This window comes from Salmo trutta, chromosome 30, assembly GCF_901001165.1.
Source record: "Salmo trutta chromosome 30, fSalTru1.1, whole genome shotgun sequence".
In the NCBI taxonomy this organism is placed as follows: Eukaryota; Metazoa; Chordata; class Actinopteri; order Salmoniformes; family Salmonidae; genus Salmo; species Salmo trutta.
In genome coordinates this window covers 35,314,840-35,342,613 of record NC_042986.1, presented here as the reverse complement: position 1 = coordinate 35,342,613, position 27,774 = coordinate 35,314,840, and the positions used below count along the sequence as shown (strand labels likewise).

The window sequence follows — 27,774 nt, the reverse complement described above, 5'->3', positions numbered from 1 at the left end:
AATTGGTTCAGGTTAGAGTTAGGGTTAAGGTTAGGAATCAACACCACATCTAAAGCTTACCAGAAACTCTACTAGACGCAAGATTCCGAGTATTGCAATGTCGTTTTTCCTCACAAGAGAGGCGGCTCCCTGTAATATGGTTCTGCGTTCTACATACTTTTTTACTACCTGAAAATTGAGACACGTGTTTCATTCTTTCTGCAGCCGTGGGGACAGTGTTGTCACTTCATTCCTTGATCTGATCTATAGGATATATAGGCTATTCATCAAAGTAGCCTATTTTGCATTGATAACCAAATATAATCTCAGTGACTGTTCAAACAGTAAACCAAACAACAAGAATCCACCACTTTTTGTTTAAAAGTAATAACTAGTGATTACAGGCTATTGTGAAATGGTAGAACTTACTGTAGCCAACTAGCTAGCCATGTGCTTTTTTTTCTCTGTGACCAAAACATGATGATGTTCTATTTTTTGCTGATATGGAGATGAATACACAAGCAGCTTATCAAACTGGGATAATGTTTTAGGTTACACCGGCAAGTAGTGATGGGACGATTGATACCGGAGCTCAGATGCAGTTTACTGATTTGACACAATGTATCAACGCTCGTTTCAAAGTAACATTATCACGTGATCAATGATGTCCGAAGCTTCGTTTGATCACGTGGTTTTTCAAACCGTGTGTTCCGAAATGCGAGATTTCACTAATTTTGCCGTGGTTCCGATGCTTTCTTCCATTCAAAGTTGCTTTCAAACGCCGACCTCTACTTGACACTTTTCATTCTCACCTTAATGGTAGCTCAGCACATAGAGTTGGGGTCTCTGGGACTAGAACACTCAGAGACAGCAGGGAATATGGTCAAATCCCAGCAAAGGCATATTATTTGGAAAATAGTTGTGACACCACACATTCTGCACATTAATGTTCAAAACATTTGATTTAGTAAAGTATAAGATTCTATCCTAAATAATGCCAATAGATTCACAGTTTAACAGAAAAAAGGGATTCACAGCAAAAAAGGGAAGCATGATAGAAGGTGAGAACCTGTAACAGTAACTGATAACAGGCTAAGACTCGCAACTAACCACTGTGCCACATAGATTTGATATATTGTGGAATAAACTTCCATATGAAAATCAAACGCTGACCAGTAGATCTCACTAATGTGCATTGTGTTAAAAGCTCTGAGTATTTAACCATTTTTTGGCACCATTTTGTGAAAGCCACAGACTTCAGAAAGCCTCGGTTACCCGTCACTAATGGAAAGTATAAGAATATTTGCCAGTGGGAAACTAGCCAGGCTAAAACCAGCTAGCCAGGCCAAAAAAAACAGCTAGCCAGGCTAAAAAAAAACAGCTAGCCAGGCTAAAAAAAAACAGCTAGCCAGGCTAACAAAAACAGCTAGCCAGGCTAAAAAAACAGCTAGCCAGGCTAAAACCAGCTAGCCAGGCTAAAACCAGCTAGCCAGGCTAAAACCAGCTAGCTACTACTAGCAAGACAAGGCGACGCTTCCATTCTTTCACAAAATTAAAAGACAAAATGCTATTGCCCCCTTGTGAATGGGAGTGGGACTGGTGAGTATAGCATGTCACCTAAAGGTGTCCACCACCTAGAGCAATGGACTGAAGCTTGTAGTAACCTTTTTAATTGTATTATTATTAGCCCATCCACCACCCCCCCCCCTTCAGAGGAAACATATATTGTTTGTTTTTTACAGATTTTCTGCTACATCTACATTTCACACACTTTTTGCAACACTGTTATTTGTAAGGTTCATTTTAAATTAATGTTGTAATTTTTGTAATCATTCCTGAACCTGTGACCAGAAACAAGCTACATAGGGGCAATAACATAATAAATGATCTACTGATTCTGTCTCTTCACAGCAAAATCTACAGAGCTGAGACTGTTGTATGCCCCATATATATAGCATTTTGTTGGTGGCAAGAATTTTGCAGAATAATTTAAATTGAAAAACTCAAAGTGTTGAATCAAGTGTTGATTTTTGTACCAGTTCATAAACCATGTGCCATGGAATCCGTACAATGAAAATCTCTTCCAATTTATTTTTCAACCTGTATGGCGCAGCTGTCAACATTTTTGTCCTCAAATGAAACTGGAATATTTTTCTATTAATGCCAATTCCTTTCAGCCAATTAGTATCTTTAAAATATGGCAGGCTTGTAGTAACCTTAACAGTGACCTACACATCACTCAATCTAGATAGGTGAAAACCTGCAATGACTTCTGATTATTCCCATTGAATCAAATCCGATCAAATAGGTCAACATTTAATTAATCTCATTACTAGCCACTTTGCGCAAGAGGTTACCATTCACTAAACAAAAGTTGTAAACTCTATCTCAGTGGTTACCAACCTGTGGTCCGGGGTACTGCAGGTGGTCTGCAGCACAGGAGGTTGGTGGAACCTTAATTGGGGAGGATGGGCTCATGGTAATGACTGGAGATGAATAGGTGGGATGGTATCAAATACATCCAACACATTGTTTCCATGTGTTTGATGCCATTCCGTTGGCTCCATTACAGCCATTATTATGAGCCTGTTCTTCCCTCAGCAGCCTCCTGTGGGACTCTGCAGGAGTTTTTTGTTGTTGCTGATTGATACAAAAAAACAACAACATATTTTTCTTTAAACAGGATTTTGGGAATATTAATGGTATTATATGAAATATATTACTTTCCACAATGCAAATTGTTTATTATAATAATAGGCCTTTAAATTGTTACATTCACTGCTAAAATTAAGAAAAAATTGACCACCAAGATATTATGTAAAAGAAATCCTGAGTGAATGGTGGTCCTCAAGAGACTTTGACGTTATTTGGTAGTCCAGAAAGGAAAAGGTTGGGAACTGTTGCACACCCATTTAGCTTAGGCTACATGATTTTAGAATAGAACGTGAAATAATTCAACTTTTTCCCCCCAGAGTTTTCATTTGACATGAATACATCCCGATCCATGGAAGCGGAGTGGTTTTGAGGAATCTGACAGGCAGTTTATTCCCTCGCCTGCCTCGGGATCAAGGTGTGGGAGTCCATCATTACACTTGCGCGCGATTTAAAGGAATGCAAACATGTTCTAAAATATATTTGCTGCTCACCTTTCCATTTTGTCAAATAGCAAACTCCCTCTTCCTCTCCCTCCCTTTCTCCCTCTCCATCTCTCTCTCTCTCTCTCTCTCTCTCTCACACACACACACACACTGTTACTTTTGAGCTCTACCCCCCATCTTTTAGTCAATTCCTTGCTTCTGGAGCGAGTTGACTGTTCCGACACCGTTGGCACTCACGGGCTGGGTCACTATCGCTGGCTGATAGGGGCAAGGAAAATAGGCTACATTAATACATACATTCATAAATGTCATGACAGTTATCAGTTTGACTTTTCTCTCAAGAAAAACCGACGCACTGACATCCTAAATAAGGAGAAAATCTCAGACCATCCAATTGAGTTGGAGATTATAGATTCATTTTTGAACTGAAGGTAAGATGACACGATGATTGTAAAACCAATATTTTTCATTTGTTTGGGAAAATAGGCTGTTTTACTTGGGTGCAAAGAAATGTGGGTATTTTTTGTTGATGCTAGAACACTATTATGTAAAGGAAAGTTGAGTAATCTATTTAACATTGCAGTCCGAATTGGGTAGATCATTCCTAATGCTATGGATACATACAATTTTGTTCATTTTCCTGTGGTGTAACGTTTTAGCTTACACTACATACAACCTGCTGCGCCGTTTGTTCCGTGGCGTGCCTCCTGCATCAGACACTCAAACGAATATGATGTATTAGGATCTAGAATGCTCTGTCAGTTATGTTCAATAGATGGCGCCACGGAGCGGTGTAGAATTTATGAACGTTGTGTCTTTAGTATTATAGATAATTATAAGGACCTTGGGCGCTCATCCCGTTTACCCTCAAATCCATTGGACTCAGATCGAAGTTTATTTTTTCCCCATTCCCCAGAGCTTTCTTTTTTTATCTCTCCTTTCGGCGCACTCTGATTGTGGTATTTATAGGTATTTATAGCTGGGATTTTATGCCCTACCGGCATCATCATTTTGAGAGAATAATTGCAGTCAAACGTGCCAATCAAGTCAGCCCGCTATGGTGCTACCCTGTAACTCCGTCAACGACCTTTAAGAGACTGCCCTCTGTCTTTAACCCACTGTTGAATATGTATTTTGTTTTTTGATGGTTTTTAGATGGTCTTCTGATGGATTTTGGATGATTTTGTGGGATGGCATTATAATTGTTTCATTGAATTATCTCTGTGTGCGTGAGTGTGCCCATGTGCCAGTCTGTGTATGTGGCATTAGCAACAGGTGGTGATTCCTTGTCTGACCTCATTCTGTCTCACGTTGATGACATCATGTCCAGCTCTGTGGTTTAATGCCACATGCCTACCACATATAAGGGCCCCATTTATACCAACCCATTTAACTCTGAGTCACTGTGGATACAGGGACACATCTCAAAGGAGGAGTAGGTCTACACTAATACCAATGGTTTGACACTATGTCATGTCAAATTAATTGACTGCCTCTCAGTATCTGCCGTCAGCCAGTCTGTCTGTCTGTCTGTCTGTCTGTCTGTCTGTCTGTCTGTCTGTCTGTCTGTCTGTCTGTCTGTCTGTCTGTCTGTCTGTCTGTCTGTCTGTGCCCCCTTTCACCTTCACCCGTGGGCCACATGGTTATAAGTTGGTGGTATATGAAGAGAGATAGTGAATGCTGTTTAATCTAAACCATAATTGGACTTGTGGTGTCTGGGGTTTTAATGAGAGGAAGCCTTGCCTATAGGGTTTTAATGAGAGGAAGCCTTGCCTATAGGGTTTTAATGAGAGGAAGCCTTGCCTATAGGGTTTTAATGAGAGGAAGCCTTGCCTATAGGGTTTTAATGAGAGGAAGCCTTGCCTATTGGGTTTTATTGAAAAGGAAGCCTTGCCTATTGGGTTTTATTGAAAAGGAAGCCTTGCCTATTGGGTTTTATTGAAAAGGAAGCCTTGCCTATAGGGTTTTATTGAAAAGGAAGCCTTGCCTATTGGGTTTTATTGAAAAGGAAGCCTTGCCTATAGGGTTTTATTGAAAAGGAAGCCTTGCCTATAGGGTTTTATTGAAAAGGAAGCCTTGCCTATAGGGTTTTATTGAAAAGGAAGCCTTGCCTATAGGGTTTTATTGAAAAGGAAGCCTTGCCTATAGGGTTTTATTGAAAAGGAAGCCTTGCCTATTGGGTTTTATTGAAAAGGAAGTCTATAGGGTTTTATTGAAAAGGAAGCCTTGCCTATTGGGTTTTATTGAAAAGGAAGTCTATAGGGTTTTATTGAAAAGGAAGCCTTGCCTATAGGGTTTTATTGAAAAGGAAGCCTTGCCTATAGGGTTTTATTGAAAAGGAAGCCTTGCCTATTGGGTTTTATTGAAAAGGAAGCCTTGCCTATAGGGTTTTATTGAAAAGGAAGCCTTGCCTATTGGGTTTTATTGAAAAGGAAGCCTTGCCTATAGGGTTTTCAGTAGGATAACAATACCCTTGCCTTGGTTACAACCAGGGTTTTGAAGCCTGTCAATCAAGCCTGTTTTTCATGTGCCACTCTGATATAAAGACCATGTGTATTCAGGGTTTTCACAGGGTAGGCCTACAGTACAGCCAAGAGAAATGTTTACCAGGAGCCTATGTTCTGTTTCGTTCTGATTTCAACTAGTTAGGCCTGTGATCTTCTCTACACAGCTCTGTGTTCGTATAGTGTACTTAGGCCTGGTCTCAGCTGTGTTTAGCTGGTTACCACATCCAAGCCTGGTGGCAGCAGCAAAGCTGCCAGAGAAATCCTTTTTTAGGGACACCAGTCACCAAATTACAGCTGCAGGCCTAGTTAACTCCACCCGAGCTCCCTGTCCCAGACCCGCCTAGTGGGTGCTAGCAGTCAGGGAGGGTTGTCTGTGTGTTAAAGGCTTCCCATCCGAAACATTTCAGAACAGTTGTGAATATATTATGACAACATTTTCTGACGTTTTGTTTTTGTTTCGGCCTTCGGCAAGGGTTTATTCGTCTGTTCGTGAACACTAAATTTTTTCTTGAGGCAAGCCGAAGTTCGGAAGCCGAAGTCTGTGCCGCTTCGTCGGTGATTGGTCAACAGTAGGGATTCTTCAATTAAGTGTTTGTTGTCATTCAACGATAGACAACTCATTTTCATGCACATTTTTTCACTTGAGAAATACTGCACCAAACATCCTAGTTAGATGTAAAATTGCGTGGCTAAGATCTTCTCGGCAAAAACATCAGATTTCTTGAGTTATATTAGATGAATTTAGGTTATTTTTAGGAAGTGTATACTGGCTACGGCATCTCAAGATGGACAAACAGTACTATTGACGCTTTTTTTCTTGTTTTTCAAGCGAAGGTCTTTTAAGGGTGTATGGGAACACAGTGGTGGTGGCATGGAAGGGGGACACAGCATGAGGAAATGAGAGGAGTGAGGACCGGAGAGAGAAAAAAACAAGAGTTGAGAAAGAGAACAGAGGGCAATTTAAAAGTGCTGCCAAACAGCCCAAAGTTAACCCTGATTAAGCTTTTCATGCCAACTCAGCATGCTGTGTCTCACGCCCTGCCACCTCCATATGATATTAATAGGCTGTGAGTGTTGACGTGGCCAGAGCCAATACACCATTATTCCACTTCCAGCAGTCAGCTGTTGGCAACCCCTCCTGCCCCACCTTGCCTTGCAGGACTGCCAGTACCATGAATGGAGGAGAGGTTGATTGGTTCATAATGTGCATGTTGAACTTCCTGACACAGTTATCTGCAATCCTGGTATTGGAGACCTACAGGGTGTGCAGGCTTTTGTTACAGCCGAGCACTTACACACCTGATTCAATCAATTAAGGTGTTAGTTAAATCTCATTTGTGTGTCCATACGTGTTTTTCTATACATGCCATTTGTTGTGGAGATCCAGCTATACTCTATGCCCTAATCTCAAATGAATTAGCAAGGCACTGTATCTTGTTGGGGGAATGTCTGACAAGCTTTGATTCTGGAGGGAATTTAACGAGGTCTCTTTAGCTTCAGTCAGCAGATGATGTGTGGTACTCCCTCTTTCTAGCCTCTCTGTAGTGGGGGTGCGTGTTGGTTTTAGGTCGAGAGTGGTTGTCAGAGTGGTTGTCATGTGGGAATCTCACTGACTGGGAAGCCATTGTGGTGGATGGGAGCGTTGACATGCAACACTTGCTTGATGGATTGTTCATATAGGAAATGTAAAGATACATGTAGACTGGGTTGTTTTTGGTGTGTGGGAAACTTAAACATCCAATGACCATGCTGGAGACATGAGATACTCAAAGCTATCACTGGCTTCCTTTTTGTCTCAGATGTTAGTCCTTGCCCTTTTCCCTCTCTATCACTCTGTCTCTGCCCTCCCCCCTCTCTCTCTGTCTCTGTCCTCTTCCCCCGCTCTCTCTCTCTCTGCACCCACCTCTCTCTCTGTCCTATTTCCCCCCTCTCTCTTTCTCTCTCTCTCTCTGTCTCTGCCCTCCCCCTCTCTCTGTCCTATTTCCCCCCTCTCTCTTTCTCTCTCTCTCTGTCTCTCTCTCTCTGTCTCTGCACCCCCCTTTCTCTCTGTCTCTGTCCTATTTCCCCCCCTCTCTCTGTGTCTCTCTGTCTCTGTCCTCTCGATCTCTGTCTCTGCCTCCCCCCTCTCTCTGTCCTATTTCCCCCCTCTCTCTTTCTCTCTCTCTCTGTCTCTCTGTCTCTGTCCTCTTTTCCCTCTCTTGATCTCTGTCTCTGCCCCCCCCTCTCTCCCTGTCTCTGTCCTATTTCCCCCCTCTTTCTCTGTGTCTCTCTGTCTCTGTCCTCTTTTCCCTCTCTCAATCTCGATCTCTCTGCCCCCTCTCTGTCTCTGTCCTATTTCCCCCTTCTCTCTCTCTCTCTCTCTGTCTCTCTCTCTGTCTCTGTCTCTGTCTCTCTCTCTCTCTGTCTCTGTCTCTGTCTCTGTCTCTGTCCTCTTTTCCCTCTATCAATTCAATTCAAGGGGCTTTATTTGCATGGAAAACATGTTTACATTGCCAAAGCAAGTGAAAGTTCCAAAAGAATAAAGACAGTTCAAATGTAATATTATGTCTATATACAGTGTTGTAATGCTGTGCAAATAGTTAAAGTACAAAAGGGAAAATAAATAAACTCTCTCTATCTCTCGCTGTCCTCCTTTCCCTCTCTGTCGCTGTCTTCCTTTTCACTCAATTCTGTCTTCTCACCATGATTGTTGTAATGAAACAAATGATAGGAGAGCAGAGCAGAGAGGAGAGAAAAATAAAATGAGAGAATGAGAGAGAAGGAGAGACAGACAGATGAAGAGAGAGTAGACGTATAGAGTGAGGTGGAGGGAAGTCCCCCACTAGTGTCTGGGGCATATGGGTTTATACCTGTTAGAATCAAACAAACAACCTCAGACACAGAACACAACATGTAGACATAACCATGATGATAGACGCTTAGACAAGGAGGGGAATTCCAGATGAACACTGTGAGAGAGAATGAGAGAGAGAGAGAGAGAGAGAGAGAGAGAGAGAGAGAGAGAGAGAGAGAGTAGTGTGTTAGTAGTGTGTATATAAGGGTTACTGGGTTAGAGAATCCCAGTAAAAAAGATCCCAGACAATCCAGAAACAATCAGAGACATAAACACCCAGGAAACAGCTAATGCTTTTCCATGATGTAGACTGGCAAGGTCCTGGATCCTGGATGTCAAAAAACCCAACTCTGCAGTATGGTCAAATTGGTAAAAATAGCAGCAAAATTATACCATACTGCTGAAAAAAACATGGCTGGCTTGGTCTGGACAATGGAATGTAGAGGGACGGTAGACTGACAGGAACTTAGATACCCAGTAGAACACATTCAGCTCCCATTCAGATGATGTTACTATAGGAAAAGTGGGAACGGAAAGAAGATATGGAAAGGGGATTTATTTATTTTATTTATTTATTTAACCATGTAGGCAAGTTGAGAACAAGTTCTCATTTACAATTGCGACCTGGCCAAGATAAAGCAAAGCAGTTCAACAACATACAACAACACAGAGTTACACATGGAGTAAAACACACATACAGTCAATAATACAGTAGAAAAATAAGTCTATATACAATGTGAGCAAATGAGGTGAGATAAGGGAGGTAAAGGCAAAAAAGGCCATGGTGGCAAAGTAAATACAATATAGCAAGTAAAACACTGGAATGGTAGATTTGTAGTGGAAGAAAGTGCATAGTAGAAATAGAAATAATGGGGTGCAAAGGAGCTAAATAAATAAATACAGTAGGGGAAGAGGTAGTTGTTTGGGCTAAATTATAGATGGGCTATGTACAGGTGCAGTGATCTGTGAGCTGCTCTGACAGCTGGTGCTTAAAGCTAGTGAGGGAGATAAGTGTTTCCAGTTTCCAGAGATTTTTGTAGTTCGTTCCAATCATTGGCAGCAGAGAACTGGAAGGAGAGACGGCCAAAAGAGGAATTGGCTTTGGGGGTGACCAGAGAGATATACCTGCTGGAGTGCGTGCTACAGGTGGGTGCTGCTATAGTGACCAGTGAGCTGAGATAAGGGGGGACTTTACCTAGCAGGGTCTTGTAGATGACCTGGAGCCAGTGGGTTTGGCGACGAGTATGAAGCGAGGGCCAGCCAACGAGAGCGTACAGGTCGCAGTGGTGGGTAGTATACGGGGCTTTGGTGACAAAACGGATGGCACTGTGATAGACTGCATCCAGTTTATTGAGTAGGGTATTGGAGGCTATTTTGTAAATGACATCGCCAAAGTCAAGGATCGGTAGGATGGTCAGTTTTGCGAGGGTATGTTTGGCAGCATGAGTGAAGGATGCTTTGTTGCGATATAGGAAGCCAATTCTAGATTTAACTTTGGATTGGAGATGTTTGATGTGAGTCTGGAAGGAGAGCTTACAGTCTAACCAGACACCTAGGTATTTGTAGTTGTCCACATATTCTAAGTAAGAACCGTCCAGAGTAGTGATGCTGGACGGGCGGGCAGGTGCGGGCAGCGATCGGTTGAAGAGCATGCATTTAGTTTTACTTGTATTTAAGAGCAGTTGTAGGCCACGGAAGGAGAGTTGTATGGCATTGAAGCTCGTCTGGAGGGTTGTTAACACAGTGTCCAAAGAAGAGCCAGAAGTATACAGAATGGTGTCGTCTGCGTAGAGGTGGATCAGAGACTCACCAGCAGCAAGAGCGACATTATTGGTGTATACAGAGAAAAGAGTTGTCCCAAGAATTGAACCCTGTGGCACCCCCATAGAGACTACCAGAGGCCCGGACAACAGGCCATCCGATTTGACACATTGAACATTATCAGAGAAGTAGTTGGTGAACCAGGCGAGGCAATCATTTGAGAAACAAAGGCTATTGAGTCTGCCGATGAGGATGTGGTGATTGACAGAGTCGAAAGCCTTGGCCAGGTCAATGAATACGGCAGCACAGTATTGTTTCTTATCGATGGCGGTTACGATATCGTTTAGGACCTTGAGCGTGGCTGAGGTGCACCCATGACCAGCTCTGAAACCAGATTGCATAGCGGAGAAGGTGCTGTGGGATTCGAAATGGTCGGTAATCTGTTTGTTGACTTGGCTTTCGAAGACCTTAGAAAGACAGGGTAGGATATATATAGGTCTGTAGCAGTTTGGGTCAAGAGTGTCCCCTCCTTTGAAGAGGGGGATGACAGCAGCTGCTTTCCAATCTTTGGGAATCTCAGACGACACGAAAGAGAGGTTGAACAGGCTAGTAATAGGGGTTGCAACAATTTCGGCAGATAATTTTAGAAAGAAAGGGTCCAGATTGTCTAGCACGGCTGATTTTTAGGGGTTCAGATTTTGCAGCTCTTTCAGAACATCAGCTGACTGGATTTGGGAGAAGGACAAATGGGGAAGGCTTGGGCGAGTAGCTGTGGGGTGTGCAGTGCTGTTGACCGCGGTAGGGGTAGCCAGGTGGAAAGCATGGCCAGCTGTAGAAAAATACCTAGTCACACAACTGAAAGCATTCAACTGAAATGTGGGTGTCCGTGTACCATGGATAATTTAGCTATTTGATTTAGAATTTTAGGACCCCTTTAGGTATCCCCCGAAAATATGACAAAATATTTGATAAAATATTTAATTTGGCCTTTACTACTATAGCCAACAGAAATGCATTGTAAACCAAATTCATAAATGGCAAAAAAAAGACAGTCAAAAAATGTATCATAAGGAATAAGGTTTTGAAGTGTCTGTCCTATATCTAGGAGATATGAGAAAGCCCAATAAATATTTTTGTTTTTTTGGACACATATTTAAGCCCTTATCTCCATTCTTCCATGTGTTTGTATGGGTTACCTTCAGACCAGTCCCATGACATGTGTGGGGGTCGTAGAGCAAAACGGAGAACGCCATCGTGTTCGTTAGAGTCTCCCCTTTGCGTAGAGTGGTCATAATAGTTTGCCAAACTGTTCTGACGCTACAGACGTTTTCGTGAGAAGACCGATTTTTGGGATGTCTCATTGTCTGACAAAGATCGCTGTGGCCCGGCCACCTTCCACCGCAGATGGGGAAGGCCGACATAGGCGGATGCTGTGGATTGAGACACAGACCATACAAAACACGGATATCTCTAGCTTAAACTAGCTTTTATTTTTTTTATGTTACTTTAACTGACAGACGGGTGCGTCAATAGATTCTTTAGGATTAATTGACATCTTCAGCACCCGGCGAGCAGTTGTTGTTGGGGGTTAACTGCAGAGTCTTTCTGGGTAAATCTCTAAGAGCTCTCTAAGAACTTAAATCTCTAAGAACTGCAACATTTTCCCATTATTCTGTTCAAAATTCTTCAAGCTCTGTCAAATTGGCTGTTGGTCATTGCTAGAGAACCATTTTCAGGTCTTGCCATACATAATACATTATGGGGTATTTTTTGTAGGGCAGTGACCAAACATATAAATTGAATCCATTTTAAATTCAGGCTGTAACACAAAAAAATGTTGAAGTCATTCGGACAGTATTCAGACCCCTTGAGTTTTTCCACATTTTGTTATGTGGAAAATTGATTAAATATTTGTTTCCCTCATCAATCTACACACAATACCAATTAATGACAAAGCAAAAACTATTTTTTGGAATTTGAAATATCACATTTACATAAGTATTCAGACCCTTTACTCAGCCTCAAGTCTTCTTGGGTAAGACGCTACAAGCTTGGCACACCTGTATTTGGTGAGTTTCTCCCATTCTTCTCTGTATATCCTCTCAAGCTCTGTCAGGTTGGATGTGGAGCATCGCTGCACAGTTATTTCCAGGTCTCTCCAGAAATGTTATATCGGGTTCAAGTCCGGGCTCTGGTCGTTGTCCTGTTGGAAGGTGAACCATCGCCCAGTCTGAGGTCCTGAGCGCTGTAGAGCAGGTTTTCTTCAAGGATCTCTCTGTACTTTGCTTCGTTCATTTTTCCCTTGATCCTGACCAGTCTCCCAGTCCCTGCCGCTGAAAAACATCCCCACAGCATGGTGCTGCCACCACCATGCTTCATCGTAGGGATGGTGCCAGGTTTCCTCCAGACGTGACGCTTGGCATTCAGGCCAATGAGTTCAATCTTGGTTTCATCAGACCATAGAATCTTGTTTCTCGTGGTCTGAGAGTTCTTTAGGTGCCTTTTGGCAAACTCCAAGCAGGCTGTCGTGCCTTTTAGTGAGGAGTGGCTTCCGTCTGGCCACTCTACCATAATGGCCTGATTGGTGGAGTGCTGCAGAGATGGTTGTTCTTCTGTAAGGTTCTCCCATCTCTACGGAGGAACTTTGTAGCTCTCTCAGAGTAACCATCGAGTTCTTGGGTACCTCCCTGACCAAGGCCCTTCTCCCCAGATTGCTCAGTTTGGGTGGGCGGCCAGCTCTAGGAAGAGTCTTGGTGGTTCCAAACTTTTTCCATTTAAGAATGATGGAGGCCACTGTGTTCTTGGGGACCTTCAATGCTGCAGACATTTTTTTGGTACCCTTCCCCAGATCTGTGCCTGGACACAATCCTGTCCTGGAGCTCTACGGACAATTCCCTCGACCTCATGGCTTGGTTTTTGCTCTGACATGTACTGTTAACTGTTGGTAGGTATTACTCTACTGTTAGAAACACAAGCATTTTGCTGCATCTGCAATAATATCTGCAAATCTGTGCACGCAACCAATAAACGTTGATTTGATTCTATTTTTTTATTTGCTCAGGGTAAAGGGGAGATGTATGAAAGCGGGACAGCTGTTCCTGTTGCACTCTCTATGTTTGTCTTAGAGGTGCTGTGGTGTGCGAGGGAAAGAAAGGGAAGACTAGAGGAAGGAATGACGATGATGAGAGAGAGGGAGGGTGTATGGAAGAGAGAGGGATGAGAGGGAGGGTGTATGTGAGAAAGAGAGGATGAGAGAGGGAGAGAGAGACGAGAGAGAGAGAGAGAGAGAGAGAGATGGAGCCCTAATTGTACGAGTGATCTTTTGAATAACACGGGGAGGCTTTCTATCAGCGCTCACAAACGTCCCTGCCTCAAACCAAACCATTAACTTTCATCTTCAGAGAACCAGCTCTTATCTCAATTAACATTAAGACACAACAGGAACAACTTTCACACTGTTTAAACAACGTCTATTCCAGGTTAGATCAACTTAATTGAATTGAAATGACGTGGAAACAACGTTGATTCAACCAGTGTTTGCCTAGTGGGGTGTCTGTCAGACAATATCATTATCTCTCTGTGGACATCTGCGACTATTTGGCATGACGTATTCCTGACACTGCATATCCTCTCCAAACTCTTTCACGTGTTTGTTTACAGTTTGTCTTTTTGAAATCAGGGCCTAATGGTGTTCTGGTGTATGATCCTAAGATGTAGACGTGGTCAGATGTTAGTGTTGAGTTGATGCGTGTGCATACAGTGTTTGTTTTTGACTTCCTCTTGAGTGTGTATAAATACATACACCACAGATGTACACAGTCCCCTAGGACTACCGTATACAGCCATCTGGTTAATGATGTTCAACAGACCTCAGAGAGGGAGAGGCCGAGTTAGAAGTAGCCAGTGAGGTCAGATCCATCTCCCTGGTTCAGGTTAGTAAAAGTTAGGATTTAAGGTAAGGTTGTGAATAAGGGAAACTTCTAACTTGAGCTAGTTTCAAACTTGCTTATGAATCGTAACCTCTCTGTATTTGAGACTATGGGCTTCCTCTGCCAAGAGGTCTGGTTCAAGCCTCTATCCAACTGTTCCTCTCTGTCACTACATAATCACATCCCTTGCATTCAATCTCTATATCTCTGAATCACAAGAAACATAAAGACAGGCATTTAAGTGTATGATGACTGAAAGAAAACAGCCACATGAAGTACGTGGCCTGTCCAGCTATTGTGTCTTAGTGGTCAGTCTGTTATTCCAGGATTAAGTCTTTAGTTTGAGGCATTGTGAGTTCCTCGACTTCACTCTAAGCATTATCATGTCTTTTGAATTCTTCTTGAAAGTCAAGCGCATTTCCGGCGTGGCTGGAAACGGCAAGCACAGGTTAGAGAGACTGGAAGAGCTTGAACAGCATGTCCCGAGGGTTGGGCTCAGGGATGGGGAGGCACTGGCGTGTATATAAACACACACACACACACACACACACACACACACACACACACACACACACACACACACACACACACACACACACACACACACACACACACATGAACCTGACTGGGTAACCAGGACATCTGGTGACACTCTTTTTAGCACACTCTCCTGCTTTCTCGTTTTCTCTCTTTCTCCGTCCCTATCTCCATCTCTCACTTTCTTCCTCTCTTCAGCTCCAATTCTGTATCGCTTTCTCTCCATTTATACCTTTCTGACAATTTCTCCCTCCCTCCCTCCCTCCCTCCCTCCCTCCCTCCCCGTCTAAGTTGATGTCTAACCCCTAGTGGCTAGGCAAGGTCAGTGCAGGTTTACAAAATATCCCAAGACACTTATTACAACATTATGGTTAGGAATAGTTTTGTTGTATGGTATTTGGGCCTAGGGTTATGGTAATTGTTTCTTATGATTTGGGGTTAGAGTTAGAGTGAGAAAGGAGCTTCTACTGCTGTAGACTGGGGTGATGGCAGGAAGTAGCTTCTACTGCTGTAGACTGGGGTGATGGCAGGAAGTAGCTTCTACTGCTGTAGACTGGGGTGATGGCAGGACGGAGCTTCTACTGCTGTAGACTGGGGTGATGGCAGGAAGTAGCTTCTACTGCTGTAGACTGGGGTGATGGCAGGAAGTAGCTTCTACTGCTGTAGACTGGGGTGATGGCAGGAAGTAGCTTCTACTGCTGTAGACTGGGGTGATGGCAGGAAGTAGCTTCTACTGCTGTAGACTGGGGTGATGGCAGGACGTAGCTTCTACTGCTGTAGACTGGGGTGATGGCAGGACGTAGCTTCTACTGCTGTAGACTGGGGTGATGGCAGGAAGTAGCTTCTACTGCTGTAGACTGGGGTGATGGCAGGACGTAGCTTCTACTGCTGTAGACTGGGGTGATGGCAGGATGGAGCTTCTACTGCTGTAGACTGGGGTGATGGCAGGAAGTAGCTTCTACTGCTGTAGACTGGGGTGATGGCAGGACGTAGCTTCTACTGCTGTAGACTGGGGTGATGGCAGGACGGAGCTTCTACTGCTGTAGACTGGGGTGATGGCAGGAAGTAGCTTCTACTGCTGTAGACTGGGGTGATGGCAGGAAGTAGCTTCTACTGCTGTAGACTGGGGTGATGGCAGGAAGTAGCTTCTACTGCTGTAGACTGGGGTGATGGCAGGAAGTAGCTTCTACTGCTGTAGACTGGGGTGATGGCAGGAAGTAGCTTCTACTGCTGTGGACTGGGGTGATGGCAGGGTGGGTGGGTAACATTCCTGGTTAGCTCAACTAGCAGCAGGAGGAGTATGTGTGCTCAGCAATGACATCATGGAGTCTGGCTCTGCACCCACAGACACATTCAGTAACTCACACACACACACACACACACACACACACACACACACACACACACACACACACACACACACACACACACACACACACACACACACACACACACACACACACACACACACACACACACACACTGCTGTTTTCCTGACTGGATGAATGGACGAAGTGTTTGACTCCGGAGTTCATGGTTTCACATTTTCCTCCATTTGGGCTGTAGAGCATTTATTTGGTCAGACACACCCCTTCTGTATTTGGGGAAGGGGGGGGGGGGGTGTCAGAGGGAAACATACTGTGACACACTCTGTCCCAAAGGCTAAGGATGATCTTTCTCCCAAGTCATCCTGTCCATCCTCTCAATATGGATTTATTTATTGGCAGGTGCAACAGACTGCTTCGGCTCTCTCCACCCTTCCTCCTCCTCCTACTTTCTTTCCAGACTTTTTGATGGGTTTATGCTGGCTTGATTTTTATTTTCCTCTCCTCCCTCTCTTCTCTGCAGGTGTGGTTGTTAGGAGCACACCCTGTCTGGGTCAGCCACCCATAGCAGCCGGGGCATGCGGCTGCAGAGCCAGTATAGCCAGTGGAGTGTATTTAGGTGTGACCGAATCACGGTGCAGAGTAGGTGGAGCGGTGTGTTGCTTTCTGACAGCCAAGTAGCCATCTGCCCTCACTACCAGGACAATAAAGAGAGACGCCACACTCACAGGACAGCAACTGGATTTAATTCATTTACTTAGATATTGAATGGCACTGTAATAACAATGTCGTCATGTCTTGACCACATATGAGAAACTGGTCTGTTACTGTACCACAGTGTATGTAATATGTACAGCACCAGTCCATTTTTTCTTCTTCTATTATCTACATTGTAGAATAATAATGAAGACATCAAAACTATTAAATAACACATATGGAATCATGTAGTAACCAAAAAAGTGTTAAACAAATCAAAATATATTTTAGATTTTAGATTCTTCAAAGTAGCCAGCATCACAATCTCTCTCTCTCTAGGTGTATTTTTAACTCTCTCTCTCTAGGTGTGTTTTTAACTCTCTCTAGGTTTGTTTTTAACTCTCTCTAGGTGTGTTTTTAACTCTCTCTCTCTAGGTGTGTTTTTAACTCTCTCTCTCTCTAGGTTTGTTTTTAACTCTCTCTAGGTTTGTTTTTAACTCTCTCTAGGTGTGTTTTTAACTCTCTCTCTCTCTAGGTGTGTTTTTAACTCTCTCTCTCTCTAGGTTTGTTTTTAACTCTCTCTAGGTGTGTTTTTAACTCTCTCTCTCTCTAGGTGTGTTTTTAACTCTCTCTCTCTCCAGGTTTGTTTTTAACTCTCTCTAGGTTTGTTTTTAACTCTCTCTAGGTGTGTTTTTAACTCTCTCTCTCTAGGTGTGTTTTTAACTCTCTCTCTCTAGGTGTGTTTTTAACTCTCTCTAGGTTTGTTTTTAACTCTCTCTAGGTGCGTTTTTAACTCTCTCTCTAGGTTTGTTTTTAACTCTCTCTCTCTAGGTGTGTTTTTAACTCTCTCTCTCTCTAGGTTTGTTTTTAACTCTCTCTCTCTAGGTGTGTTTTTAACTCTCTCTCTCTAGGTTTGTTTTTAACTCTCTCCAGGTGTGTTTTTAACTCTCTCTCTCTAGGTGTGTTTTTAACTCTCTCTCTCTATGTGTGTTTTTAACTCTCTCTCTCTATGTGTGTTTTTAACTCTCTCTCTCTAGGTGTGTTTTTAACTCTCTCTCTCTCTAGGTGTGTTTTTAACTCTCTCTAGGTGTGTTTTTAACTCTCTCTCTCTCTAGGTGCGTTTTTAACTCTCTCCCTCTCTAAGTTTGTTTTTAACTCTCTCTCTCTAGGTGTGTTTTTAACTCTCTCTCTCTCACTAGGTGCGTTTTTAACTCTCTCCCTCTCTAAGTTTGTTTTTAACTCTCTCTCTTTCCACAGGTGTGTGTGTGTATAGTCCCGTGATGTTGGCCCACTCTTCTCTCCTGTTGTTGCTGTGTCTCGCGCGGCTGCCCACACCCTTGTCGGCCCTGCCCTTTGAGCAGAGGGGATTCTGGGACTTTGCGATGGACAGTGATGTGGGAGGGATGATGTCAATGATGAAAGATGAAGAGGAAGGCTCGGCAATAGAGGAGCTGCCCCCTCCTGATCTGCCCTCATGCCCCTTCGGGTGCCAGTGCCAACGCAGAGTGGTGCAATGCTCCGATCTGGGTGAGTGTGTGTCTCACCGTAAGCCTGAAGCACTTCTGTGTTTATGTGTGTATGTATGTGTGTGTGTGTGAATGCCATTGTGCAAGTTTATCTGTGTGGTTACCTGAAGCAGGGTGCAGTCATTTGTTTTGGAGGCAAGAGAGCCCAGTAGAATATGAATGGGAGGCAGAGAGGGTTCAGCTGGTTGGGGTTATTCTGTGAATGACTTTGTGCATTGCGTGACTCCAGAGAGAGAGAGAGAGAGGAGATAGATTGGGATCTGATGGTGTATTATTATAGAGAGGAATTTCTCTCACGGATAACGGGTATATTTTGATAAAGAAAGGCATGTCTTAGAGGGATTTTCTGTTCCCAACGTGAGCGGCGGAAAGAGAGGAAGAGAAAGAGAAGGGAAGAACACGAGAGAGAGAGAGAGAGAGAGAGAGAGAGAGAGAGAGACCAGATGAAAGCTCGGTGTGTAATTTCCTTGAGGTCTTTAATGAGCTGTTTCATGGTCTTCTTGACACACACAACAGGATGTTCCAGGGAAATCAAGGGAAGGATGAGAGAGATAGAAGGGAAGAGTGTTACTAAAGAATGGATGGAAGCCATGTCTTTGTGTTTATCCTTAGCTTCGGTGGAGAGGATTGGGAAAGATCAGTGTTGTATGTCCAATTTCATTAACACTGAAATAGACAGGAGCTCAAACAAATGAGAACGATGATCCTATTGTGGACCAGAGGCATCATTTTCAATTGATTATGTGTCAAATTATTTAATCCTTCAAACGGATAGAAGTGAGGGGGAACAAGGAACACATACAGATGTAGGATTTTAATTTGATTACCCTGTTCATGGAAAACGTTCATGCAATGCAGGAAATGTAAAACTTGTAGTGTATTTGAGGTTTAAAAAGGCTTCTGAAGTTTGGCATTTCTTTGACATTATAGACTTGATTTTCCCTTACGAAAAAGGTATCAACCCCTACAAAAATGTCCATTAATTATAATCCACATAATGATTCACATTTCCTGTTGCTGCATGATCATTTTCCTACTGTAGCAAACTGTCTCAAATTAAGATCCTACATCTTAACACACGCAAGCACGCACATACACATATAAATGTATATAAATACACAGATTCACAGACCATAATCCTCCATTCTCCTAAATTATAGTCCTCTCAAAGACTTTACAGTCTATGTCCCAACAAAGGCCAATGACAAGCCTGGAAATAAATGCTTATTATCTCAAAATATGAACATTGTAGTTGTATGCACTATATGTATGTGTGTGTGTGTGTGTGTGTGTGTGTGTGTGTGTGTGTGTGTGTGTGTGTGTGTTTGTGTGTATTTTTGTGTGTGCACGCACTGTGCAGTAGGTCTGAGCGTTGTGTATGTTTGTGTAGTATTTATTTATATTTTTGCATGGGCAAGTGTGTTGCTTTTGTGTGTAGCTACAGTAGTATTCTTCCAGTTAACTGTTATATTAGTATAACAGTTAATAGTCTGTACTTTCTTATTCGCTTTTGTTGAATCATCATGTCATTTTCATCCCACCACCTAACACTATATTTCCTGTCTCAGACTACTGAAGTGAGTAAATGTGGAAGCGTATAATTTGCGAGTTGTCAGTGCTTATTTAGAACAGATGTATTTTGGCTATGGCGTCTGTCTCTGTCTCTGAGTGTATACCAATCTTCTGTGGAACAGTTGTGTAAAACAGTAGTGGGGTTTAGGTGTAGTGGTTAGAGAGGAAGGAGTTGGGCTGGGGTTTGGGGTTTACATTGGGGTTGGGTTGTTGAGTGGGTGTGGGGTGTTGGTATGGGCTTTTGTTTTGGGCAAAATGGTTGTGACTACATACTGGAGAATTGTGTGGTACAGTGGTAAAGACTTTGTTTTGGGGCGGTGCTTGGTTAAGCATTTTGGGGGTACGTGTTCTGTCAAGGGAGGGGTTTGAGTTGTGTTAAAATGACCAATATTGACCAGAATAGGTTTCTTCAGACATACAGAACATCCTGTATGTTGAGTAGAGACATTGGTAGTGTTCAAAGTGTTGCAGTGTGTTGTGTCTTGGTTGTGGCCAGGAGGGTGTAGTAGTGTGCTCTGGGTCAGATGTGGTCAGGGTGTGACAGGGGAACAGTAGGTGTTGCTAGGTCAACAGCAATAAGAGGGTTGTTGCAACAGTATGCTGGTTGCTGGACTGGGTTGCAGGTCGGGATTCATTTTGTGGTCATGATTAGGGCTGTTGCAGTGATGTATTACTGCCACACCGGCAGTCATGGGTCATGACCGCAGTAAAATTCAACATGACTGTTGAGTCAAGGTAATCTCCTTTTATGCACTCAGGACATGTGTTGGTAGTATCCAACTTGCTAATGGTCTGGTACTCAGGGCTCTATTGTCCTTCCAACCACTCTGACATCAATGCAATAGACAATCACATCAAACACGTATCATCAACCTTATTGTGCTTTAAAACTCACCTCACTGTGATTGATCAATTTGAAGAAAGAAACAGGCTGAAACAGAGTGTTGTTTCAATGCCTAACAAGGAAACGGACAGCGCTTTCTAAGGTGATGAATGAAAAACACCCATACACAAAGAGTCTTATACATATGTATAGGCCTATATATGAGTCCAAGACCACAAAACAAAACGGAATTAAAATAATGATTGTCCCGTTCGTTTTACAAGACATACATATAGTATCCTAACGCATATTATGCACCGCAAAAAAATATTAAAAACAACTGATTTAAGATGTCTTTAATTGGTCTAGCTAGCCTATATTCCAATAATTGCCTTTGAGTGTAGACTGTATTATTATACATACTGGGTGGACTGGTTACCATATAATAAACTCCAAAGTTTATATTCATGAGTCTGGGAGTTTAATGACATATTTTTTCTTTGTCTGTTATTTTACCAGGTAAGTTGAATGAGAACACATTCACCTTTACAGCAATAACCTGGGGAATAGTTACAGGGGAGAGCCAATTGTAAACTGGGGATAATTAGGTGACCGTATGAGGGACAGCTTGGGAATTTAGCCAGGACACCGTGGTTAAACACCCCTACTCTTACGATAAATGCCATGGGCTCTTTAGCGACCACAGAGTCAGGACACCCGAAAAACGGCACACTACACAGGGAATATATATATATATAAAAGACCTGAGGAAAGAGTGCCTCCTACTGGCCCGCCAACACCACTTCCGGCAGCGTCTGGTCTCCCATCTAGGGACCAACCCTGCTTAGCTTCAGAAGCAAGCCAGCAGTGGGATGCTGCTGGCTGAAATATGTTTTGTTATGAAAACATGTTACTTTCCATGTTCCCGAAGAGATTTAATTTGGTTTTCCACATTAGGAAGTTGGTAGCTGCAGGAACAGGGTTGGGGAGCCCATGGTATACAGAGTTTGGGCGGAATAGCAACCGTCGCGCAGCTAGCGGCTGCATTTTCCTCAAACAGTGGTTAATGCCTGGGGTTAAATAACCGGAGTAGCCAACCCAAACGCTGCCCCTGTTCATGCCCATTTGATAAAGGGCCATTCTAAATCTAAACTAATTTAACATAGTATAGATGTAACCGATGTGAAATGGCTAGTTAGTTAGCGGTGGTGCGCGCTAATAGCGTTTCAATCAGTGACGTCACTCGCTCTGAGACCTGAAGTAGTTGTTCCCCTTGCTCTGCAGGGGCCGTGGCTTTTGTGGTGCGATGGGTAACGATGCTTCGTGGGGTGTCAGTTGTTGTTGTGCGCAGAGGGTCCCTGGTTCAAGCCCAGGATGGGGCGAGGAGAGGGACAAAAGCTTTTACATAGACAATATTACATTGAGAATAGTCTGATGGGTGACAATATGACGATCACTTGACGAGAGAACAGTGTGTGCAGCCTGAGGCAAGGAACAGAGCGCAAGCTTTTTTCTAGGACTTTCTCAAATCATCATGCAGCCCATATATGTTTTGATTTCTAATACATTCTAAGGTTTGTATAATTCACAACTAAAGTTGCCAAATAACTAAATCTAGCGTAGCGTAGCCTATATCACTTTTACGCTCAACCTATAACCTTCATATGCGCACTCGCTCCAGAATGGGAAAAATATCCTTTCTTTTTTATTTAGTTATGTTCGACTATGTTCTTCTTCCTATAAAATCATATAATATAAAATAATGACATGGGACTCATAAGCATATCTTGTCGGCTAAATGAACGAGCCTAAAGCATGGAGCATAGCCAGATAACACACAGTTAGTTGTAGGCCAACTCATATTCTCCTAACTGTTAACATATCATGTTTCTTTGGACCTGCCTAAAATAAATCATGGATTTATTGTTATGGTGTATATTCAACTGATTTATTAGACTTGTTAAAATGGAGATGTTCCAAAGGCATATATTAGCAGTTTGTATTTGTGGAGATGCTAAACGTGTTTAAGGTAATTAACGTTACATTACCGTGAGACCAGCAGTCTTTTGCATGACAACCAGCTGACAAAATGTTATGACCGCCACAGTCCTAGTCATGATGAGATGTAACCGTGGCAGCGGCTTGGTTCTGTTGACCTGGCCAATCGACCGTCTGAGAACTGAAACAACTTAACAATGATGTTGTCTCATTAAAATGGTTCACTGAGTTGAATCATGTTAATCAAAAGTTTATAAGAAGATTAATCAGAATCCTTTTGGGGACCAGAATGTACCAAGTAGGATGAAAGATTAAAGTAATAATATCCTCCGTTATAAAAACACTAGGGTTTCTGACAACTGTTTAGTCACTGGCTGCAACACACCAGTTTGTCCAACTGACAATTTTAGAAACTCTTATTTTACATTCATATTGTCACTGCCGGAGTTCTTGCACATTATAGACAATGATATCATGTTCTGGTTTAAAGTTTGGAGTTGAACAGAGAGACCTGTTTTCTTAACACGAGGAGCCAATCAGGTCTCTGGTTGTAAGCAGGTGTTTCTCTGCAGTAAATTAACTGTACTCTCATATTGCCATAGGAATAGTCTCATTATCATATATGTGTGTGTGTGTGTGGCAGGGTTGTGCCCTACTGCGTAGTCCTAATTTACTTGATGTGATCTTGCTGATGGTGTTGCAATCACGTCCTTTGGGACTTAGTGAAATCTAAAACAGCTGGATGACATCTGGTGTCCCCATCTGGGTGTGAGGGCGTGTATGTATGTTTTTGTTCCGTATGTGTATGAATCCCCACTGACACTGTGTGTGTGTGTGTGTGTGTTTGCAGGTTTGACTGAGGTGCCTAAGGGCATTCCCGCTGACACCAAACTCTTGGACCTGCAGAACAACCGCATCACTGAGCTGAAGGAGAACGACTTCAAAGGCCTCGGCAACCTCTACGTAAGAGAGAGAGAGAGAGAGAAAGGGGGGGTGTAGAGATTGAAGACGGAGAGATAGAAAGAGGGGGTGTAGAGATTGAAGACGGAGAGATAGAAAGAGGGGGTGTAGAGATTGAAGACGGGGAGATAGAAAGAGGGGGTGTAGAGATTGAAGACGGGGAGATAGAAAGAGGGGGTGTAGAGATTGAAGACGGAGAGGGAAAGAGCATTTCATTTTAACTGGCCTTTATTGGCCCAATTCAAGAGGACAGAGTTCCGTCCCTCATCTCCTACAGAAGTTCTTTGTCTGAGACAGCTTTGTTGACCACTTAAACAAACCACCAGGAAAGGACAACATTCCCAGTCAGTCACCTTCGGTAACTGAACAGAAATACGTTTCAGATGGAAAACCCAGCAGGCAGGCAGTCGTGCAGGCAGTCAGTCGTGCAGGCAGGCAGTCGTGCCCTGCAGGCAGTCGTGCAGGCAGGCAGTCGTGCAGGCAGGCAGTCGTGCCCTGCAGTCAGTCGTGCAGGCAGGCAGTCGTGGTGAAAATGTCTTCATCCACAGAGAGGTAACTGTTTTAATTCATGTTGTGAGTTTCCTCGCTGGCCATGTTCAATATTGGGCTTGGTCATCTGTTCTGAGTGGGCGACAGGCATAAATGAAGGCTTTCCGGGAGCAGAGAGGAGAGGATGTGAGCTAGAATATTCCCTTTAGCTCCAGGCAGAGGCTGGCCACACTCTGGAGTAAGAGAAGAGGAAAAGAGAGAGGGGTGGTTGGAGAGAGGAAGACACTGACTGGACATAACTAGGGCACTTAGGAGAGAGAATGGGGGTGGGGCAAAGAAAGCTTACTTGCTTATTTACTCACTCCCCTCTCTCCCTCCCTCGCTCTCTCATTCTCTGTCTCTTTCCATCTCTCAGGCCCTGTCCCTGGTGAATAATAAGATCAGCAAGGTCCACCCCAAGGCCTTTGTTCCTCTGAAACACATGCAGAAGCTCTACTTCTCCAGAAACCTCCTGACTGGAGTCCCCAAGAACCTGCCCTCCTCTCTGGTGGAGCTGAGGATCCATGAGAACCGCATCAAGAAGGTCCATGAGGGGGCCTTCTCTGAACTGGGCAGCATGAACTGCATAGGTCAGAGTTCATTAAAGATTACAGAGCCATTCAATGCTTCAGTATTACCTCAGCATATTCAATATGCTGGAATTCAATCAAATTTGCCACAGCCATGTTCTAATGTGTCTTATGTATGTTCTTGTAGAAATGGGAGGGAACCCCATCCAGAACAGTGGGTTTGAGCCAGGAGCCTTCAAGGGACTGAAACTGAACTACCTGCGTATCTCTGAGGCCCAACTCACTGGAGTACCCAAGGGTACGCGGTACACAGAGCAAGTGGTTTACTCAGAAGTGATCATAACTTATTGAATGCAGACCCTGTAGCTCTTAAAGACCAGAGTTGGAGACCAGTTATGTACAGTGTACATTATTCTGTATTGTAAGCAGAAGTTGGTAGAGATGTTTTGATGTTGTATCAGTAGGTTAGTTAAGAGGCGTGTGTTCTGTCTCCTCCAGAAGGTTAGTTAAGAGGATTGTGTTCTGTCTCCTCCAGACCTGCCAGACAGTCTCCATGAGCTCCATTTGGACCACAACCAGATACAGGCCATCGAGCTGGAGGACCTGAGCCGCTACAAACACTTGTACAGGTGCGGATAAGAGAGAAATACAATGGGATTCACATGGCAGTGTGCAGCTATGTTTGCGTAGGCAGAGTTAACTGCCATAATTGAGTACTGAGAGCCTCCAGTTGTTAATGTATAGGGTTAAGTACCCCACTGCAATGTACGTAATAGCTCTTTGAGACTGAAATAAAGTCTGCTTGATTGAAAAAAAGAGGCAAACAGTGATAAAAGATTTCTGTATGGACACATTGTCTACCCTCCATTCCGGATCTTTCTTAGGCAACCATGCCACCCAGTGGTGACTTCAAGAAATACTGGTAGGCGTTACAGACATAAGGATGATGACGCTCTGTCTCTCTCTGACTCTGGTTGCCAGGTTGGGTCTGGGCTTTAACCACATTCGTATGATAGAGAATGGCAGTCTAGCTTTCGTCCCCCGCCTGAGAGAGTTGCACCTGGAGAACAACAGACTCACAGCAATCCCCAAGGGTCTGCCTGACATGAAGTACCTACAGGTGAGTGTGTGTGTGTGTGTGTGTGTGTGTGTGTGTGTGTGTGTGTGTGTGTGTGTGTGTGTGTGTGTGTGTGTGTGTGTGTGTGTGTGTGTGTGTGTGTGTGTGTGTGTGTGTGTGTGTGTATATATGGGTGTCTGTGTCTGTGTGTCTGTACGGGTGTCGGTGTCGGTGCCTGTGTCTGTCTGTGTGTGTGTGTCTGTACGGGTGTCTGTGTCTGTGTGTGGTGTGTGTGGTACTGGTAGAGTTGTATTCATCAGACAGGTTAAGGGCCTTGAAGCACCTCTATTACAACACCATCCTGTCCCCCTCCCACCATGTAGGTGGTCTACCTCCATTCCAACAGCATCAGCAAGGTGGGAGTGGATGACTTCTGCCCAAGAGGCTTTGGGATGAAGAGGTCGTTCTATAATGGCATTAGCCTCTACTCTAACCCTGTCAACTACTGGGAGGTCCAACCCGCTGCCTTCCGCTGTGTCAGTGACCGTCTGGCCATCCAGTTTGGCAACTACAAGAAATAAGGAGAGAGAGATAGAGAGGAGGAGTGGAGCAAAGAGGAGTGAGAGAAGAGGACTGGGGAGAGGAGGAGGTTGAGGAGAGATGGAGGTAGAGGCCAGAATTGGGGAAAGGAGATGTAAAATTGCCCTGACCAAATTTAAATCTGTATTTGATAGAGAGAACGAGAGATGGTGAGGACAGATGCGAGAAGAGATACAATAGAGATGTGTTTGTATTCTAATTCCAACTGTAGAGATTCTGTATTCTAATTCCAGTTCCAACCAGAGAGATCCTGTATTCTAATTCCGGTTCTAACCATAGAGATCCTGTATTCTAATTCCTGATTCTGACCATAGAGATCCTGTATTCTAATTCCGGTTCTAACCATAGAGATCCTGTATTCTAATTCCTGATTCTAACCTTAGAGATCATGTATTCTAATTCCTAATTGTAGGAGAGAAACATACAGTGTGAGGGGAACAGAAAGGATGTGCTTGCCCAATCCACATTTTAATATCTGACTTTTTTAAAACCATGCTTCTAATAATCAGGTATTAAAGCCTGAAAACAGGTTCAATATAAATAAATACTATTGTGTTTGTGTCAAATGAATCAGTACTCAGAAATATATATTTTTGAGGATGTTTTTTTCCCCAACCAAATTACAAAGATGAGATATATGATAAGAGATATTTCGAAGCATTTCCTTCAATATTGTTTTTATTACAAGATAGCTTTATTTGTTATTATTACAATTTTTGTGTTATTATAATTTTGGTGAAGATACATTACAGGTAAAACATAGAAAAGCAATGCCTGTATATAGATGATCATATAAGAGGTGCTCTTTTTACATATGTTTGTTGTGTGTCTATTTGGGAGTCACATTTGAACCTTCCTTCTATTGCTAACATCAGACTTATCAGGTGCTAACTTGGATGCCATAATCAATTCGTACTGTATGTCATAAGCAAACCCAACCTGTGGAAAGAAAAATATTAAGGTTGGAGTCAATTCCACTATTTCAAATCAGATTCCAAAACGGAAGTTTTGTCAGTTCCAATACATCACAAATCCAAACAAAAACATATATTTCTTATTCCTTTGATTTGATACTGCTGAATTACCATCACAAAAGTGGAACTGACCTCAACCTGGAGACGTCAGTGTCCATTAGGTAGGCTACTCCCCAGGGGAAACTGCCCTGAGTCCGATTCTTCATGGGCGCCATTTTGTGTCCATCCCCACTTCAGCATCCAGTCTCCTGAGTGTATACAGTGACAGTACAATAAGGGGTGAAACGCCAGAGTGGGACTTGAACCAGCAACCCTGCAGGTCCAGACCCCTTGGCAGAGGCTGCAGCCAGGGAGGTTACAACAGCAGTGTTTGATGGATTGTTTTGCACAGTGTCTCTGTAATGCTTTCTCTGCTGGGTTTCCTCTGGGTATTTAGTCTGTGTAAATGATAGATGTAGTTGCCTTAGTTCTTAATGCCTTTTCTGTACTCTGCCAAGCTACTGCTGCATGTAAGAATAAAGATATTTTCAGCCTGACTATA

At 43.3% G+C, this 27,774-nt stretch overlaps 1 protein-coding gene across 2 annotated transcripts; it reads left to right on the top strand.

The window, feature by feature from the left end:
- The first annotated feature begins 3,250 nt into the window (after positions 1-3,250).
- On the top strand, positions 3,251-27,774 carry bgnb (biglycan b). 2 transcript variants are annotated; one of them, XM_029723938.1, is made up of 8 exons: positions 3,251-3,510; positions 17,923-18,192; positions 23,435-23,547; positions 24,449-24,662; positions 24,790-24,900; positions 25,138-25,231; positions 25,584-25,722; positions 26,043-26,240. In XM_029723938.1, the coding sequence occupies exons 2-8, from the start codon at positions 17,946-17,948 to the stop codon at positions 26,238-26,240; spliced, it is 1,116 nt and encodes a 371-aa protein (XP_029579798.1). In that variant the 5' UTR covers positions 3,251-3,510; positions 17,923-17,945. The 2 variants fall into 2 exon arrangements, with proteins under 2 accessions (XP_029579798.1, XP_029579799.1); XM_029723939.1 differs by lacking the exon at positions 3,251-3,510 and having other exon boundaries at positions 26,043-27,774.